At 37.8% G+C, this 18696-nt stretch overlaps 1 protein-coding gene across 1 annotated transcript in view; it reads right to left on the bottom strand.

Moving 5' to 3' along the window:
- The window catches only part of LOC127617702 (rho-associated protein kinase 2-like), a 74982-nt gene that overhangs the window by 11820 nt on the left and 44466 nt on the right, over positions 1 to 18696 (bottom strand). Inside the window, exons 3-21 of the mRNA XM_052089757.1 lie at positions 17518 to 17618; positions 13721 to 13858; positions 13274 to 13534; positions 11170 to 11314; positions 10925 to 11063; positions 5169 to 5260; positions 4823 to 4982; positions 4594 to 4657; positions 4341 to 4352; positions 3997 to 4125; positions 2831 to 3058; positions 2494 to 2740; positions 2067 to 2173; positions 1719 to 1878; positions 1420 to 1580; positions 1140 to 1324; positions 909 to 978; positions 687 to 790; positions 337 to 523 (exon numbers count right to left, since the gene is read on the bottom strand). Coding sequence (XP_051945717.1) covers positions 337 to 523; positions 687 to 790; positions 909 to 978; positions 1140 to 1324; positions 1420 to 1580; positions 1719 to 1878; positions 2067 to 2173; positions 2494 to 2740; positions 2831 to 3058; positions 3997 to 4125; positions 4341 to 4352; positions 4594 to 4657; positions 4823 to 4982; positions 5169 to 5260; positions 10925 to 11063; positions 11170 to 11314; positions 13274 to 13534; positions 13721 to 13858; positions 17518 to 17618 — 2690 coding nt within the window. The remainder of the gene's footprint in view (positions 1 to 336; positions 524 to 686; positions 791 to 908; positions 979 to 1139; positions 1325 to 1419; positions 1581 to 1718; positions 1879 to 2066; positions 2174 to 2493; positions 2741 to 2830; positions 3059 to 3996; positions 4126 to 4340; positions 4353 to 4593; positions 4658 to 4822; positions 4983 to 5168; positions 5261 to 10924; positions 11064 to 11169; positions 11315 to 13273; positions 13535 to 13720; positions 13859 to 17517; positions 17619 to 18696) is intronic.

Below are 18696 nucleotides of genomic sequence, written 5' to 3'. Positions count from 1 at the left end.
TTTCTTCAGCCATGTGTGATTGGAATTAAATGTCACTTTTTCTTTCTCCAACAATTGAATGTAAAGAACTGAAAAACTTTTCAAACAGACATTATTAAATGACATATGGATTGCATGCATCTCATCTTTGAACACACAACGGGCAGTGAAAGGATCTCAGTGCTAAACATTTTCACCGAATTTCCAATTTCTTGGAAAGATCAATTAGATAAAAAGATATCGAAGATCTCGATACATCAAAAATCGTTATTTTTACCCAAACCATCAATACACTATCTAAATGTGGTATCTGCAACATCGACTGATAGCTGGTGCTAGAAGTAGCATGTATCTCACTGAGATGATGGTGGTATCTTTCTCAGCGAGCTCCTGCCTGTGTCTGGCCATCATCTCTTTGATCTCCAGCTCCTTCATAATCTTCTCCTTCTCCAGGTCGGAATACTGCTCCTCCGCAATGGAGCGCGCCAGCTGCTCAGAGTCAGCTTTCGTTACTGTGATCTCCAACTGAGCCGCAAGAGAATCCCTAAGAAAAGAGAAAAAAATTATTTTACAGAAAACAACATAAATAAATAAATAAATAAAATTAACTTTTTAAGATTTTAGTCTTTCAGGTCTTAAAGTCACCAATTAAATTCCCTTACATTTCCATAAGCATGGACAAACGTGCACGCACACACACATCTCACCTCTCTTCCTGTAGCTCCTGTAGACTCTGCTGCATGTCTTTATAGAGTTTATTCTTCTCTTCACACTCTTCCTTCAGCTCCCTCACCTGTGTTTTATACAGTGTCTGGAGAGAGAGAGAGAGAGAGGAGAGAGAGAGAGAGAGAGAGAGAGAGAGAGAGAGTCTCTTAAGATCTTAAAAGTGCTTTTGTTCAGTTACAGGATTGCAAGTTTAGAGCTCTTACAGAGAAATACTGCTCTGCCTCCAACTGATCCTGCAGTTCTTTCATCTGTCCATCAGAGTCCTGACGCTCCCTACACAAATGCAAGATGATGGAAACCAATTTACGAACAATTTCAATATTTTTGATAAAAGGAATAGGAATAGTTCTCAAACGCAAACTGAAAGATCCATATTTGCATATGTGGAAATGAATGTTATATAAATTGCATATGCATGTGCATATGTTGCATACTTGCGCAGTTCCATGTTCTGTTTCTCCAGGCTCCGTTTGATGTCCAGCAGATGGTTGATCTCTTGTTTGAGTTGTTTCTCTGATGTCCGCAGAGCACTGAGCTGCTGGTTCTGCACCTTCAGGTCATTCTGAGTCAAACTGCGTTTCTGAACCTCCTGCTCGATCTTCAGAGTCAGATTCTTCACCTACAGCAGGGACAACGTGTGTGTGTGAGAGAGAGAGATTGTGTAAGTAAAGAACAAACATTAAACCATGTTCTACATGCATGCATGATGCACACCTCCTCAGTGAGTCTCTCCTTGTGTCGTCGCAGTTCGTCGAGTTTCTGCAGTGACTGTTTATAGTCGCAGTCCAGCATGGAGCTCTTCTTCTCCAGTTCTAACACTCTGTTTTCCACATGCAGCTTAGAGGAATGTTCCTCCTGTAGCTTCTGTTCCAGCTCTACACAAACAAAGACAGGGTTCCAAATTACCATTCACTAAGCACCAAATTTGAGACAACATTGGCTCACCATTTGGCAAGAAAGTTGTTAACAAATACTAAAATGCTGGAAATGTCCCTCAATGTAAACTTTTATACCCTTCACAGCCTCAGATTTGGCTCCTTCGATGGATTCGCTGATCTTGTTCTTGTCGGCAAGTCGAGCTTTTGTTGCCTTGTGTGCCGCCTCCTCCTGCTCCAAACCCTGCTGCAACACCTTCAGCTTATAGGTCATGTCAATTTCTTTATTGCTCTTCTCCTATTAGATGCACACAAAAAGGGGGAGGAACATTAGAATGGGGGGTGGACTTTAAACTAAATTATTAATGATTAATGTGCCCTGAGAGGAACATGTTTGAATTTGAAGATGTACAGGCAGACTATGTATGGCCGTAATTATGTCTGGAATGTCTCTACAACAAAGGGAGTGACAGTGTGTTTGTCTACCTTCTCCAGGTCTGTGAGTTTCTCCTGAAGTTGCCTCTTCTCGGTCTCCACTTTGGACAGGGCCTGTCTCACCTGTCTCACTTCCTCCTCCAAACCAGAGATCCGTGCTATAAAGAGAAAATGAAATGTGAAAATATTGTTAAGTTTTAACTTTGAATCCTTGAATTCATAGTACAGGTCCGAAGAGTACCGGCTCTTTGGAGTCATTTGCTCGTGAATCGGCCAACACACTTTTCAGTGCAGCCAGGGAAGACAAGGCAAAATATAGATGTTGTGTCTTAGCATTGTTTGTTATCCACCGTTTTGATCTCATCACAATCAATTCAGGCCACAAGCTCACAACTTGTACGTCAAATACAATGTCATTTGCTGTGGTGTAGAACCTTTAGCGATGCAGAAAGCACAGAGATGTTCATCCTAGTCTTACCCTGCAGATCAGAGATGGTCTCAGAGCCCTGTGTCTGCTCTCGTTTCTCTGTGTCCAGTGCAGCCTGTAGGCTGATGTTCTCTCTCTCTAACGTGAGCTTGCTGTTTTCCAGCATGCAGTATTTATCCTGCAGTTCCCTCACATGAGCCTCCATCTGCTGCAGCTGTTTGGAGCTCTCCGTCTGAGTTTTACGCAGACGTGCGGCCGCGTCAGACTCTGCTCGCAGCAAAGCGTTCGCCTCATCCAGCTGCCAGAAAGAGAAACACGGGTTGAAACCAACACGGTGAAGGATCAGAGAAAAGTCTCCAGTATGTGATGTCCCATTCCACACACAAACCTGTTTCTGCAGGTGGATATTTTTCTCGTTGGAGATGTGCGAGTTCTGGTTTTTCTTCTTCATTTCATCCAGCTGATCTCGCAGACTGTTCACTTCATTCTCGAGGCTGCGTTTGCGGTCGGCTTCGCTCTCGGCTCTGCGGTGGCTCTCTACGCTCTTGTGCTGCAGCAGGGCTTTTTCTCTCTCCAGCTGTCTAAGAGATGTTTCCAAGGCTTTTCTGCCATTTATCTAAAAGCACATATGCAAAGACATACTTTAAAATTGACAGTTCCAACGCTAATTAGATGAGCCATGTGTGAAGCAGATAATAATAATACGATATATAATAATACTGTTCCCCATTTGCTGAACAAAATTGCTATATAGTAGATCTTTTCGCACAACTACACTTTTCAGAGACTTTTTGCAAATGTTTTCTTTTCTTTTTTTAACTGGCTTTTAAGTAGAGGTTGACCAATATATCGGTTTTCCGATTAATTGATGCGATAGTTGCTTTTTGGAACTATCGGTCATGGGCAAAAATAAATCGTGCACGATAGTTGAAGAATTTATTACATTTTCTTCTTCCATGTTGCTATCTGGCCAAAACAAACTTGTTTAGAATTAATAGTCCCACATTATGCACCAAATCCTATTTTTTTTTCTGGTTAATATTGGGATATTGGTTGCACAACAAACATGCATCTAGGATTGTACTCATTTTAGCCTCATTTTAGTATCTTTTATGTCTGCACCCGCAATAGTAAGGAAAGACTTTTTTTATTTTTTTTAACATTCAATAAATCTATCGGCTGATTAATTGGTACTATAAATGGTTTTCCACCACCTTAGTTATCAGCAAAATCTACTATCGGTCGATCTCTACTTTTAAGGGGATTTATGAGGCAAGTTCCTCTCAAGTTCACAGGTTTGTCACTTTAACTGATGTCAACCAAAAAGTGTCAAAATACTTTGCTTATCTTTTAGTTTTTTTCATTTCAAATCCAACAAACTTCACTCTATAAAATGCTTTGCTTAAAAAGGTTGTGTCTGTGCTATCTTTCTTTAAAATAAATGGCACTTTTTATATTTGGTTATCTATTACAATGACACTCTTAAATAAATGTTTAAGCCTGTCGGGTCACTGAATACTCCCAAACACAAAGTTGCTGAAAAGTCCCACCCACCTCTTCATCGAGCTCTTTGGTTATCTTGTCCAGGCGGTTGAAGTTGCTTCTGTATTTTTGCTCTATTTCATCTTTGGCCTGCATTTCATTATTGAGCTGCTCTTCCAGACAGTGAAGTTTCTTCTGGAGCTGAGCGGAAAACAGCACAGAGTGATTTAATATTTACTATCCCCACTTGAATAATAATATCCCACTGAAGAGTCCCACAGCTTACTGATTCATTTTTTTCTTCTTCACTCAAACTATGAATCTCTTAAATCAAACATTATGTAATAATGTATAAAAAATTACAAATTGTGTGATATGGTGTATCAAGCAGAGAAAAAGAGAGCATGAACACTTACGGCTAAATAGTCCTGTAGGAAAACAAGAAAGAAAAGAAAAGTTACAACATATAAGTTAATAGATGTTAAGAAGCACTTATCAGTTCATTTCTAAAAAAAGCTTAGGGTGTTTTCAGAGTCTGATATGAAGTCTTTCACCAGTCAACTGAGGAACTACTATATACAGTAGTATAATCTAACAGTTAACTTCATGAAATCAAGTCTCTTAAGCATAAACTTCAGTATGAACCAGATATTTGTATTAGTGTCATACCTCTCTCTTGCTGGATGCGGGGTGATCATTTTTCATTGCTAAACTGTTAACAGCATTCAACAACCTGCAACAAACACATGTCAGATGATCTATGACAAAACACACAGGATGAATACAACACTACCATATAGCAGCACATTTCCTGATTTTCTCTTATGGGATCAATATAGGTAAATCCATCCATTCATCATCTTTTCATTTTGTGTTAAGGGATGCAGAATTCTCTTACTGGTCTTCTTTAAAGTAGGTGAAGCCCACAAAAGGCAGCTGATTGCCGACGAAGGCTTTGGGTGTCGGAAAAGTCTCCACATCTCCTTTATCATCTTCTATCTCATCGAAATTACTGGTGTCAACGTCACTGCTTAGCTCGGGAACCACAGGAGCAGCAGCTTGAGAGAGAATGGAAAAACAGCAAGATTTATGATATACTGAGAGCATATATAACAGCAGAGTTAAAAGGCACTGACCAGAGAGATGAGGCTCTCATTGCTCAGAAATGTTAACATCCTGTTGAGCTCTCTTGAGTTTCATAACCAGTTGGGCAACACTGGGAATTAGGAGTGTTTTTTACTCACTCTCTCTAATGGTGCTGAAGGTCCACTGGTCGTTTTTGAAGAAAGGGTGTCTTTTAATTTCTTCTATGCCACTACGACCCAGGCGAACCCCTCTATGAAATACACACATACACAGACACACACACTGTAAAACTGTTGTGAACTCTGAAGAGATGACCTTTAGTTAAAGTAGAAAAGTGGTTCAATTTAGTACAAAAAAAAAGTTAATAATTATACTGTGTGAGTTGACCTTTAATACAAAGATGTATACAATTTCAATGTCAAAATAACTTTTAATGCTAAAAAAAAAAAAAAGAAATCCTGTCACAAATGTATTTATGTATTTATATATTTGATTGAACTTCAAAATCTTAGAACTTTCTGGTTATTTACAGGTGATTATATATATATATATATATATATATATATATAGAGCATTTATACAGTATTCAGACTTTGTATGTTGCCGCCTTATGCTAAAATAATTTCTTTTTTTTTTCACTTCAATCCACACTCCATACTAGTGATCGACTGGTATGGGTTTTTTTAATGGCTGATGCCGTTATCCAGAGTGCAGGGTGGCCAATACAATGCTGATATAGCACACAATTTAATATAGTAAATAACAAACATAAAATTGCTAAAATAAACCATCATTATAAACTCTTATTTTGCACTATATTTCCTCAACTTCATACAAAAATTTTACTTCGTAAAAAAGAATTAAAAAAATAATATTGTATTTTAAATGGTAGACAGCGGTTTCTTCTGATTTCTGTTTAGTTATTAAAAAAAAAAATGTATTTGCATATGAAGACATTATTAATATATAAGGCATAATGGAAATAACAGTACACACAGTAGTCCAGCAAATATGGATGGCATATCCATGTTAGCAATCAAATTTTCTCAAAAAATACCAAATCAAACCAATTGCACATACAGTGCATAGTGAAGAAGACATTTACTTTTAGCACACATGAAGCGTTTTTACTTTGAAGTTGCACTCACACGCTTGTACGGATCCAGCATGAACAGCAATCTCCTAACAGTTTAAACAGCCTGGATCGCCTCCTTGGATTGTCACGGACTGACCGTCATGATTTGTGAATCAAGAGGAAATTTTTATCCTGAAGTTTGGATTTTGGCTGACAGCATTCGCACTTCAGAGGAAGATATTAGATGAGCGCTCGACAGGAAGAAAACGCTGGATTTTCATGAGGTTCGTGAATTACATCTTTTTAAATGGAATATCTGCATATTTGCAAACGTATATACTGATTTTTCCCTTTTATCATTAAAAAGTTACAGGGAACTGTTGAGGAGAGACTGTTAGAATACGTGCTTCAGAGGAAGATTTATGACTGTTCTACAGGATACTGGATCTGATGACGTTTTGTGAGGTTTATTACATCTGTTTAAACAAGATATGCACATATTTGCAGAAGGTAGAGTGGAACTGTTGAGGAGAGAGAGGGAGCATGAAACAGGCGAGCACAGGCTCTGATATGCGGATTTAAATAAGACTGTGTTGCACACAGGGCTATTATTGAAGTAACACAATGGCACGTAACAAAACAAACCATGACTAGATGTTTACATGTCTCAGGTGCTTCACATGCAAGCAGGCGATTGTCAGCGCCCTCAAAAAACTAATTGTCCAAACAGGAAAAAATAATGCGAATATTAAAAAATTCAGAATACCGTCCGAATAATTGGCCTCTGTGATATATCGGACATTCACAGAGTTGTCCCTAAGCCACTCTTGTGTTGTCTTGGCTGTGTGTTTAGGGTCATTGTCCTGTTGGAAGGTGAACCTTCAGCCTAGTCTGAGGTCCTGAGCACCAGTGCCAGGTTTCCTCCAGATATGATGATTGGAATTGAGGCCAAACAGTTCAATCTTTGTTTCATCAGCCCAGAGAATCTTGTTTCTCACAGTCTGAGAGTCCTTTAGGTGCTTTGTTTTTTGCCAATTCCAAGCGGGCTTTCATGTGTCTTGCACTGAGACGAGGCTTCCGTCTGGCCACTCTGCCATAAACCCAGATCGGTGGAGTGTTGCAGAGATGGTTGTCCTTCTGCAAGTTTCTCCCATCTCCACACATTATCTCTGAATCTCAACCAGAGTTCTTGGTCACCTCTCTTCTCTTACCAAGGCCTTTCTCCCCCGATTGCTCAGTTTGGACGGGCGGCCAGCTCTAGGAAGAGTCCTGGTTCTTCCAAACCTTTTCCATTCAAGAATTATGGAGGCCAGTGTGCTCTTGGGAACCTTCAATGCAGCCGAAATTCTTTTTAGCCTTCCCCAGATCTGTGCCTCAACACAATCCTGTCTCTGAACTCTGCAGGCAGTTCATTTGACCTCATGGCTTGGTTTTTGCTCTAATATGCATTTTCAGCCGTGAGAACTAGTATAGACAGGTGTGTGCTTTTACAAATCATGTCCAATCAATTGTATTTGCAACAAGTGAACTCCAATCAAAGTGTAGAAACATCTCAAAGATGATCCAGAGAAATGGTATGCACCTGAGCTAAATTTCAAGTGTCATAACAAAGGGTCTGAATACTTAAGTCAAAGTGATATCAAATTTTTTATTTGTCATTATGGGGTATGGAGTGTAGATTGATGTGGGGGAAAAAAATAAAGTATAGTATTTTAGCATAAAGCTGCAACATGACAAAATGAAAAGATGAAGGGGTCTAAATACTATGAATGTATAGTATACGCATGCACGCACGAACACACACACAGGGTTCGTACAGATGCTTCAAATTTAAATTCAAGGACTTTAAGCACATTTATATTTGTTTTCAAGGACTATGCTCGAGATATCATTAAAACAAATAATTTTTGTTCATTTTAAATACAAATATTTTAACTGTTCAGTTAATTAATTTGTTTAAAACACCACTTAAGTACAACAATGAGCATCTTTAACTAGATATTCTCACAGTATTCTCATAGCAACAATTCTTGGTTAATTCATGAAGAAATTGATGTGAAATTGTAGTGCGCTCCCTTAAAACGCACTTCGCTTTCCAACAAATGTGAATAACTGGGTCCGTAAACAGTGGTCCACATGACTCGTGTTCCATATTTTCTAAAGTCACACAACAGATTTATGTGAGGAACTGACCGAAATTGCAAATGGGTCATTCTCAAAAAAAATTGATTTTCCAACTTACAAAATATTGACATTTTCCATTTAGTCCAGTTTTTGCCTATAAACGCTGAGGGTAAACATTTTGTAACATGTTGACATAAATTTTTATTCATAAAGGACAACTTGGCTGTTTTTCTTTCTTTTATTATTGAATTTTGTTTCATGAATGAAGCAAGTTAACACTAAGGAGGGTTAAATGGGTTACAACTTCACATTTTGAGGGTTCAATGGGGTACAACACCAAATCATTTTGTGTGAAAATATGAGATAAAATGTGAATAACTTTTTAACATGCTGGGGAAAAAAAAAAAAATCACTATATGCATATTTAAGCAGCCTCTGAACTTAAACCTTAAAAATTATTTTCTACAACATTATGTTTCTAAAAAAAAATTTAAAACATTAATTTTTTTAAGTTTTAACATTGAAAATGGGGGACAAACATTATTTTTCAATTATTAATAATTATTTTGTTTTGCTTATTTTGAACACTTGTTCAGCCTTGCACTAATGCTTTTATTTAAAAATAAGTACAAAATAAATACACAAAAAATTTAACATGTCATAGAAGTGGTGTACCAGAAGAAGGGAGCAAGGATATTTTTCAGGCAATTAACAATTTCAAATACATTTTCTAAAAGAATTGCAATACAGAGTCAAGCCATTTCATATCATTAAAGGTTTGGTTATAAAATTATTAAAAAAAAAATTGCTATTTGAAAGCTTTTTCATGACTAAAAAAGTCAAGGGCCATGTTTGTCAACATATTTTGAAATTGACCCAAATGCTGTCAGGAATAACCTACAGTGCATCCGGAAAAAATGCTACAGCCTTATTCCAAAATGGATTAAATTCATTATTTTCCTCAAAATTCTACAAACAATACCCCATAATGACAATCTGAAAGAAGTTTGTTTGAAATCTTTGAAAATATATTCAAAATAAAAAAAAATGAAGTAATCACACATGTACATGAGTATTCACAGCCTTTGCCATGACACTTAAAATTGAGCTCAGGTGCATCCTGTTTCCACTGATCATTCTTGAGATGTTTCTACAACTTGACTGGAGTCCACCTGTGGTAAATTCAGTTGATTGGACATGATTTGGAAAGGCGCATACCTGTCTGTATAAGGTCCCACAGTTAACAGTGCATGTCAGAGCACAAACCGAGCCATGAAGTCCAAGGAATTGTCTGTAGACCTCTGAGACAGGATTGTATCGAGGCACAGATCTGGGGAAGGGTATAGAAAAATGTCTGCAGCATTGAAGGTCCCAGTGAGCACAGCTGCCTCCATCATCCGTAAATGGAAGAAGTTTGGAACCGCCAGGACTCGTCCTAGAGCTGGCCGCCCGGCCAAACTGAGCGATCGGGGGAGAAGAGCCTTAGTCAGGGAGGTAACCAAGAACCCGATGGTCACTCTGACAGAGCTCCAGCGTTTCTCAGTGGAGAGAGGAGAACCTTCCAGAAGAACAACCATCTCTGCAGCATTCCACCAATCAGGCCTGTATGATAGAGTGACCAGACAGAAGCCACTCCTCAGCAAAAGGCACATGACATTACACACAAAGGATTTTGGATTTGGCACATTTGAGCACCTGAAAGACTCTCAGACCATGAGAAACAAAATTCTCTGGTCTGATGAAACAAAGATTGAACTCTTTGGCTTGAATGGCAAGCGTCATGTCTGGAGGAACCAGGCACCGCTCATCACCTGGTCAATACCATCCCTACAGTGAAGCATGGTGGTGGCAGCATCATACTGTGGGGATGTTTTTCAGCGGCAGTAACTGTGTAACTAGTCAGGATCGAGGGAAAGATGAATGCAGCAATGTACAGAGACATCCTTGATGAAAACCTGCTCCAGAACGCTCTGGACCTCAGACTGGGGCGAAGGTTAATTTTCCAACAGGACAACGACCCTAAGCACACAGCCAAGATAACAAAGGAGTTGCTACAGGACAACTCTGTGAATGTCCTTTAGTGGCCCAGCCAGAGCCCAGAATTGAACCGATTGAACATCTCTGGAGAGATCTGAAAAGACGTTCCTCGTCCAACCTGATGGAGCTTGAGAGGTCCTGTAAAGAAGAATGGGAGAAACTGCCCAAAAATAATTGTGCCAAGCTTTTAGCATCATATTCAAAAAGACTTGAGGCTGTAATTGGTCCCAAAGATGCTTCAACAAAGTATTGAGCAAAGGCTGTGAATACTACACATGTACAAGTAAATGTGATGTTTTTTTCCAGTTTTTTTTTTTTTAATAAATTTGCAAAGATTTCAAACTAACTTCTTTCACATTGTCATTATGGGGTATTGTTTGTAGAATTTTGAGGAAAATAATGAATTTGATCAATTTTGGAATAAGGCTGTAACATAACAAAATGTGGAAAAAGTGAAGCGCTGTGAATACTTTCCGGATGCACTGTATTTTGTGACACAGAGCTTTATTTACAGAAGGGGGGACTAGACGGTTTACAAAACTGAATCTTCCATTGATATATATATATATACACACACACACACACACACACACACACACATACTGTGTATATATATTATCTCAGACCTTTGGAGCCCCCCTTGCATCTCTATCTACAATCATACATATGTAAGCTCACCTGTCCGTCAGGAAGGCACAGATGATGTTTTTTGCTTCTTGTGAGATCTCAACATCATCAGGGAAGTTCAGAGAGTTCTTATGATCCATAATCTTACTGTAAGTGCCCACCAGAGAATCAGCATAGAATGGCGTATCACCTTCAAACACACAAACCACAGAGCCATTCATCTAGTTAAATAATAATCAATACCAAAAACTCATACTTAACACAAGCACACACACAAACTCGTATTCCTGACTCACCGACAAGCATCTCGTAGATAAATACTCCAACTGACCACCAGTCACACTCACGTCCATAGTAACCGTCCCCTCCCTGAGACTTGAGAACCTCTGGTGAGATATAATCAGGGGTCCCGACTGCAGTGTCACAGTGAACCATTCCCGTCTGGAATCAATCATTCAAAAATCAAAGGATGAAATTATTGAACTCTACTTTCTGTTAAGGGTCAAGTCCACAGCGACATCTTTAAAAAAAGCTTTTTTTTTCTGAAAGCACCTCACCATCGTACAATGGACAAAGAGTGACAACATGACATTTATTTATAATTAGCAAGAGCGATTTTCCAGAATTGATTATTACATTTTTTTATAATTTTAATGTCTTTATTTTAATTTTGTATTCAACTTGAAGGGAACAGCAGGGCAGTTTCAATGCATAGGTTCTAGAAATTAACCAATTGCAAACCAAACACTAAACAACTCCATCCACTATGCCACACATACTGCATCTTCTCAGCATGTAATCCTGCATTTCGACTCTTGATGGCACCATAATGCCACACAACCAGTATGTTCTTGTTTCAGGCACTCAAGCTGAACTGTCAGTCAAAAACAGATCTGGAAACAGAGGGGATCTCTACTTCATCACTGCAGGTTTTTTTTAGGAACATATTCCACAAAAAAGAGGCCAACACCACAAGTCTGCAGCTCATAAAACATTTAGTAAGTAATCGACATAACTGTCATTCTGTGATGTACTTTAACCACACGAGGAGACTCACTGGAGCATCCCGTGTTTGTATCTTGTTTAAGGGTGTAGTGGTGGTAGTGTAGAAGAGGAATTTAACACATAACGTTCATGTAAGCATCCCAGATCCTAATTTATAGGATAAATAATATCTTACAATTACCACATCTTACTTAGATCTATAAAATGAAAAACAGGCTGAAAAGGCACTATAGAGTGATCACATTGTTACCCTACCTGCATCAAAACACATCAATTGAGCTACCATTTCCATCCCCCCTAACAAGTGCTTGCTTGCGATAAAAGTACAGCAGATGAAAAATCTTGTAACTTGGAAAAAACTGAAATTAATCTTTAATCACCATTAATTGAGCACGTAAATACTTTTTTTTTTTTTTTTATAAAGATGACTACTCTGACCCCAACTGTGGACTTCTTCACTCAGATGTAAAGGGATGAAAGAAGAGACTTTCTTGGGTTTGGGCAAGAACTGGCAAGCGTTCAAGGTATTTACCCTCCAATTACACCGATGCAGGGCTCTAAAGTTCGCACATTTTACTTGCATTTACAAGAGAAATGTACTATGTGCGAAGGAGGAAAATGATTTGGGCACACCCATGCGCGTGACTTTTGACATCTTACAGCTCATGAAATTGTATAGAACACAATCAGAACAAAAATATTCTAATCAATCTAACTTTATGCAGAAATGTTGTATCACACTGTAATCGTCTGCTTTCTTTCTTTACATCAATTCAATTTGCTACTATGCAATACTATGGGTCTGTTCCAAAACTTGGTGAACTGCCTTGCGGTCTCCTGCCATTATAGGCAGCTGTCTTCTATGGCAGCATCAACCTAAAATCGAGCCAGATAAGATAGTGATATGGAATGATCTCCTAAGGCGGTAACTCTGCATGCTATTCAAATAACGGTCCACAAACGCAGAGCCAAGAGACTTGACTTTCAGCTTATTTCAATACATGTGGATTTATGGTTCCTCCGAGCTCATCACAGTACATTCTGTGATCACCTTCCCAGGGAAGGATCCATACGATGCCATCTTAGAATTTGGCCAAAGCAAGATATCTTAGGAGGCAGCATCACAAATATACATACCTTATGAAAAAGCCTTTGCTTTGGGAGCACACCCCATGATGCCTTAAAACGCCACCTTCGGAAGAAGCTCACTTGGTTTTGGAACAGACTCTGTGTTTATGGGGTCAGATCTTTTTTCTTTAAATTCTAGACATTAGTACTTTGTACTAAAGGTTCAAACTAACTTTGTAATAAAGGTTCAATGGCATTTTCGTTTTAGTTAAGGTATCAAAATTGATTTTGGGAAAACCCTAAATGTTGGTTCTGTTGACCCCTCACCTCGTCCATTTTCATGCAGGTCCCGAAGTCTGCAAGTTTGAGGTGTCCATAGCGGTCCAGCAGCATGTTGTCCGGTTTGATGTCTCGGTGAATGAAACCCATGGAGTGAATGGCGTCCAGAGCCAACACAACCTCAGCTGTATAAAACTTTGCCCACTTTTCTGGAACGTCGTACGTGCTGGTGAGATTGACGAGATCTCCTCCCGGCATGTATTCCATTACCATATATAGAGAGCGGTCATCCTGGAACGCACAGCACAGCTGCCGGGCCGAAGGGAGTGGTGGCCCGCAAGAGAGGGAATCAGGGCAGAGGAGAAATTTGGGCAGATAAAAAGTTAAAGGCCTATCTATTTAAAGGAACTGTTCACCCAGATATAAAATTTGGTAATTTTTCTCCAAAGCATGTAAGATTTTGAACATGTTCATGCATATGTCTGCAAATCTCACCTGTACGACCCATGGGCTGTCTGCGAAGGCCATGATATCACGCTCTTCCCAGAAAAAGGCAGAATCAGAGCGTTTAATCATTTCAAACTTGCTTAGCACCTTCATTGCATACACTTTCTGAGAGGCCTTATGCCTTACCTAGAAACACAAAAAAACAAAACCCTATGAATATTAAACTATGGATCATCACAACTTCTAAGACCTCTTATTCACTGCTATAAACCAGTTCACACACGACACAAATTGAATTGCTATGTGGTCCCGAGGTTATCGTACACAGTTTGTCACTAGTAGGTGTCTCCATGGACACCATTAATTCTATGAAATCATGTCCCCAAGCACAACAGAACGCAGGGATCTTAAGACATGTTTTTTAATGTTTCAAACTAAGTTTAACTTGATTCAATGTCCAAAAAACAAAGCGCTAATGAATTGAGATGATGAAAAGTAGTGACTAAAGTGCAACTAAAGTGAGAGGCTCAAAAAGCATTTAAACGTATGACGCACAAGTACATAGACCAACAATTAAAAATAGCGCAGACGGATTTGGGCCAATAATAGGGTTAGGTTTAATAATATACAAATAAAACAAAAAATATTGACTTTTAAAGCAACTTTTTGTATCATCTAAATGCTTTACTTGTCTGCTGCCACAATATATGTAGTACATGGCATAATGTATTTTAATTATTCGCACTATAACATTTATTTTATATTATTATATTTATAATTATTTAAATTGTTGATTGACAAATGTAATATAATCTGCAGGAGTGCATAATACATTTTATCATAAACGAGATGAATGATTGTACATGCACGAACTAAACTCATTCAGAATGTGACCATTTCTGACACTTTTTCATGTATAATTTTTTTATTATATCCCTGTATGTGGGCAAGCATATATCATATATAACAGGGAAACCGTTCATAGTAACATTAACTTCAACACTCATCACCCCATACTCTTGCAATCTCACAGGACATGGATCACGTATTCTCCACGGTCTTCACTGCCATTGGTCGTCACTGCTTTTTGAATAACGTTGAAGTTGTCATTGGACACACCCACATCATGTTGCCAATGGTTTCATTGCTTATATCACCATGTCTCACTGAAAATGAATTCCGGTCGCTGTCAGTGTGAACTGTGAACAGAGCTTAATGCACAAACCACATTTTCAAATTCGGACAGGCCCTAAAACAATTTAAAAATACAACAAATAAACACGCTCTCCAAGGCGTTTTGCCATTCATACAGACAAGCCGTGTTTAAAACCCCCTATTTTGTTGTGCTTTCAGCATAACGCACCCACACAGCCCCTGACAGAAGACTGACAGAGGAGAATACTGGGTAATCATGTTGTTTGTGTCTGCAGGCTTGTCCAGACGCATCCCACCGCGTCTCTCCTCTGACTTTCACAAACACATACCCTAAAAAACGGCACAATACAAAACTACACAGTCTCCCCTTCTTTTCAATATCTGACTCACACAAAAACACAATTTCAAAGAGACCAATTTAACACAAACCACACAGTGCTGTCTGCAGCATTCAGTACATCTGCGCACACCTTTGCACATCTGTACAGACATATACTGTGGCAACACTGAGATTTATCATTACATTCTGTTAAAGTACGGCTGTGAAATGATTTAAATAATTAATTCCAAATAATCTCATGATTCTTTGTAGTTAAAATGATCAATTCCAATGCATTTAAAATTTTAATGCATTCATCTGGATGTATTCATGCAGGTTTGAGGAAAAACCGAATATTATGCTTCAAAGTAACATTAGTACATTCAGTGTGTTGCTTTGACGATAATTAAATTGCACCAAATTACTTTACTTTTTTTACAAGTCCCATTTGGATTTCCTTCACAAATAATGTAGCCTTTCAACATCATTTACTGATTAACAAGCTACAGGTTGTTATTATTCTATGAAATTAGACAGAATTAAATAGCTGGAATTTCAAATGAGGGCTTCAGCAGTCTTACAGGAATAGTTCACAAAAACAATAATTGTGTCATCATTTACTCACCCTTATGCCTTCTCAAATTCTTAAATAATACTAATCTTGCTCACAGAAGTTCCCTAGGCCTGATCATTATTTGAAGCTTGATTACACTTCCTTGCACTTGACACATGCACAGAGCATGTGGAAGTGTAATCAAACTTGCACGATTTAGTGAAAAAAAGTTACACTTTTGGCCTGTTCTCACCAAAAAATCATATCGCTTCAGAAGACAGCTTAAGTAAATGAGTCAAACTTTATACTCCCTTTTGTCCTTTTTAGAGATTGAAAGTGTTGGACCACATTGACTTGCATTGTATGGATACTAGGGCTGCAACTAACAATTCTTTTTCTTCGATTAATCGTATAAATAACAACATTTTTTAAATACAAAATGTTTTTATGATAATGGGCTTAAGGGTTTGGTTTGAGTTTACTATACGGAATTCAAAATTTGCCTGAATCATCAATAGTTACGTTTGAATTGTATTATTATTACTTTCAAGACAAAAAACTAAAAACCAAATGGTTCCTTTCATTTACTTGTAAAACTTAAAATGTATCGTTCATTAAAAAGTTAAATGATTATGAGTAAAGATGATCAGGGATGAGTGGGACAAAATATTTTGTTCAGCCAAGGGCAATGATGACACCAGAATAGAAATATTAATAATTCTGCCCATCTGAAAAATACATAATTATGTTAGATACATATGCTTGTACACTGTCACTAATATTATTTTAAATATATATTGTAAGTTTTAAAACCATTTTGTCACAGATAACATGTTTCTAAAGTATTCTTTTCAAAAAATACCATTTTAAGGCTAGTACATGCTTACCCAGTAAAATAATATTTGCCATAGTATAAATTTACTAGTGAACTGAGACATTACTTTTGGCACTATCAGGACTATCAAATATCAGGAACCTTAGCATTACTTTACATTATATTCAGCATTATACACAGTTTAATATAGTAGGCTACAATCATCTGCAAATGCAGTGCAAATTCAGTCTCTCACTAAAAAGTCTCATCCATGTGCTCATTGTATTACATGCAGTTACATTAGGAGAAATGATCTAAAACACTTAAAAAACCGGCACACCTTGACCTCTGAGACATCAGTGTGATATCCATGAAAGCTGCACAATTTATTACATTGAAAATTGTTTGTCAAGCCAGTCCTAGCCTCCTCCTTCCCATGCATTCCTTGAATCGTTACATATGCACTGGAGTGAAACAACTCTTAAGTGCCTCAAATGGCACAATCAGTCTTTCAACGCACCTGAAGCAGCAACCGCTCCACATTAAACTGCAATATGATCTTCAAAGTGTTTATAAAGTGCTCTCATGCGCTGGACATCTTGGGTCATGTTTTTTCTGCTTCAATTTGTCTCTGTCCTTTTTCAAATGAGTTACATTATGAAACACATTTTTACTGTGTTGTAAAGTGATGACACTAATGGAGCTTCTCCTTGCTTGCCGCATAAACAAGAACTAATCGGCAATGAAATTCATTGTCGATGATTTTCATTATCGATAAATATTGATTTTATCGATAAGTTGTTGCAGCCCTAATGGATATTTTCACACCATACCTTCATCAAAACATCTTTGTTTGTATTCCGTTGAAGAAAGATTGTCATAAGAGTTTCAGATGGCATAAGGGTGAGTAAATAATGAGAGAATTATCGTTTTAGGTGAACTATTCATTTATTTAAAAGTCAACACACCTTATTCTAAAATGTTCTCTCAATCAGTTGACTCACCAGGTGAACTTCTCCGAATGCTCCTCTACCAATCACCTTCACTCTGTCAAAATCCTCCGGCTTCATCTGGAGCTCCCGAATATGATTCATAACCTTCTCATCTGCACACACAACACACCAAAATCAAATTTCTCCATTTGTTTTTTCATGTCAATGATAAACTACAATTCATCTTTAATGGCCTGTCTGGACACTAAATAATATTGATGGACAGCTAACATCAGCTAAGCAAATGAATTGGCCAATACTTTGACATTTTTGGCATCAGCCAATAACCATCCCCACTTCCCTGATTAACAGAAGTGTTTACTCCAAACTTACAAGGTATTGGCATTGGTGTCTGAAAACAAAATATATGAATCGACCACTCCTAAAAAGGTTAAAAATATTTAGTGGTCCCACTTTCTTATTAGGTGTCTTTAACTTACTGAATCAGGGCTGCACGATTATAGCAAAAATCGTCGATAATTGTCGATTATTGCTCTTGATATTGTAAACGCGATTATTAATGTTGATTAAAACGTTTAATTGCCATGACATCGCAAATTAAACAACCGTGTGGTTCTTCAGAGTAGCAGATTTCAATGGTGGATTCGAGCTGCGCTCCAGTATCTTTTAAGCATCTTTTAAGCATTATATTGAATTGTATTTTATATGTATTTATATGTATTGTAAATTGATATCTATGGTATAGAATAAATTGAATTATTGCTAAATTACTGCTTAAATTATTAGTCCATGTACAGTAAATAATATGGCATATTCAATATTCAAACTTATTAACAGCTGATTTAAATCGACCAAGTTAATCTGTTCAGTAAGCCCTTTGTTGGCGAGACCGGGGACCATTCATCCCATTAGATCTTCAAAGGTGATCTTGTTCATGTAAGATCATCGTTAGATCATTTTTGGCCTCAGCGGAGTTTGTGAAATTCATGAAAATGTTAAATCTACCAATACCAGCTGCGTGGCAAATGGGTCTTTTTAGAGCAGATGTGATAACAATGATATATGCTATTCATGCCATATTCTGTATGTTGGCTACACCTCCAAAACACACTTAGAACAGTTAAGCTGAATTATTTTATTGCTATTTTGTACAAATCAAATTCACATTGGCCTACTTATTAACATGACAAAAAAAACTGTTATTACATTTTTAATAAATTGTACACAGAA

Source organism: Xyrauchen texanus, chromosome 24 (assembly GCF_025860055.1).
Source record: "Xyrauchen texanus isolate HMW12.3.18 chromosome 24, RBS_HiC_50CHRs, whole genome shotgun sequence".
Taxonomy (NCBI): Eukaryota; Metazoa; Chordata; class Actinopteri; order Cypriniformes; family Catostomidae; genus Xyrauchen; species Xyrauchen texanus.
Note: the sequence above shows the minus strand (reverse complement) of the source record. Positions and strands in the feature narration are given on the sequence as shown.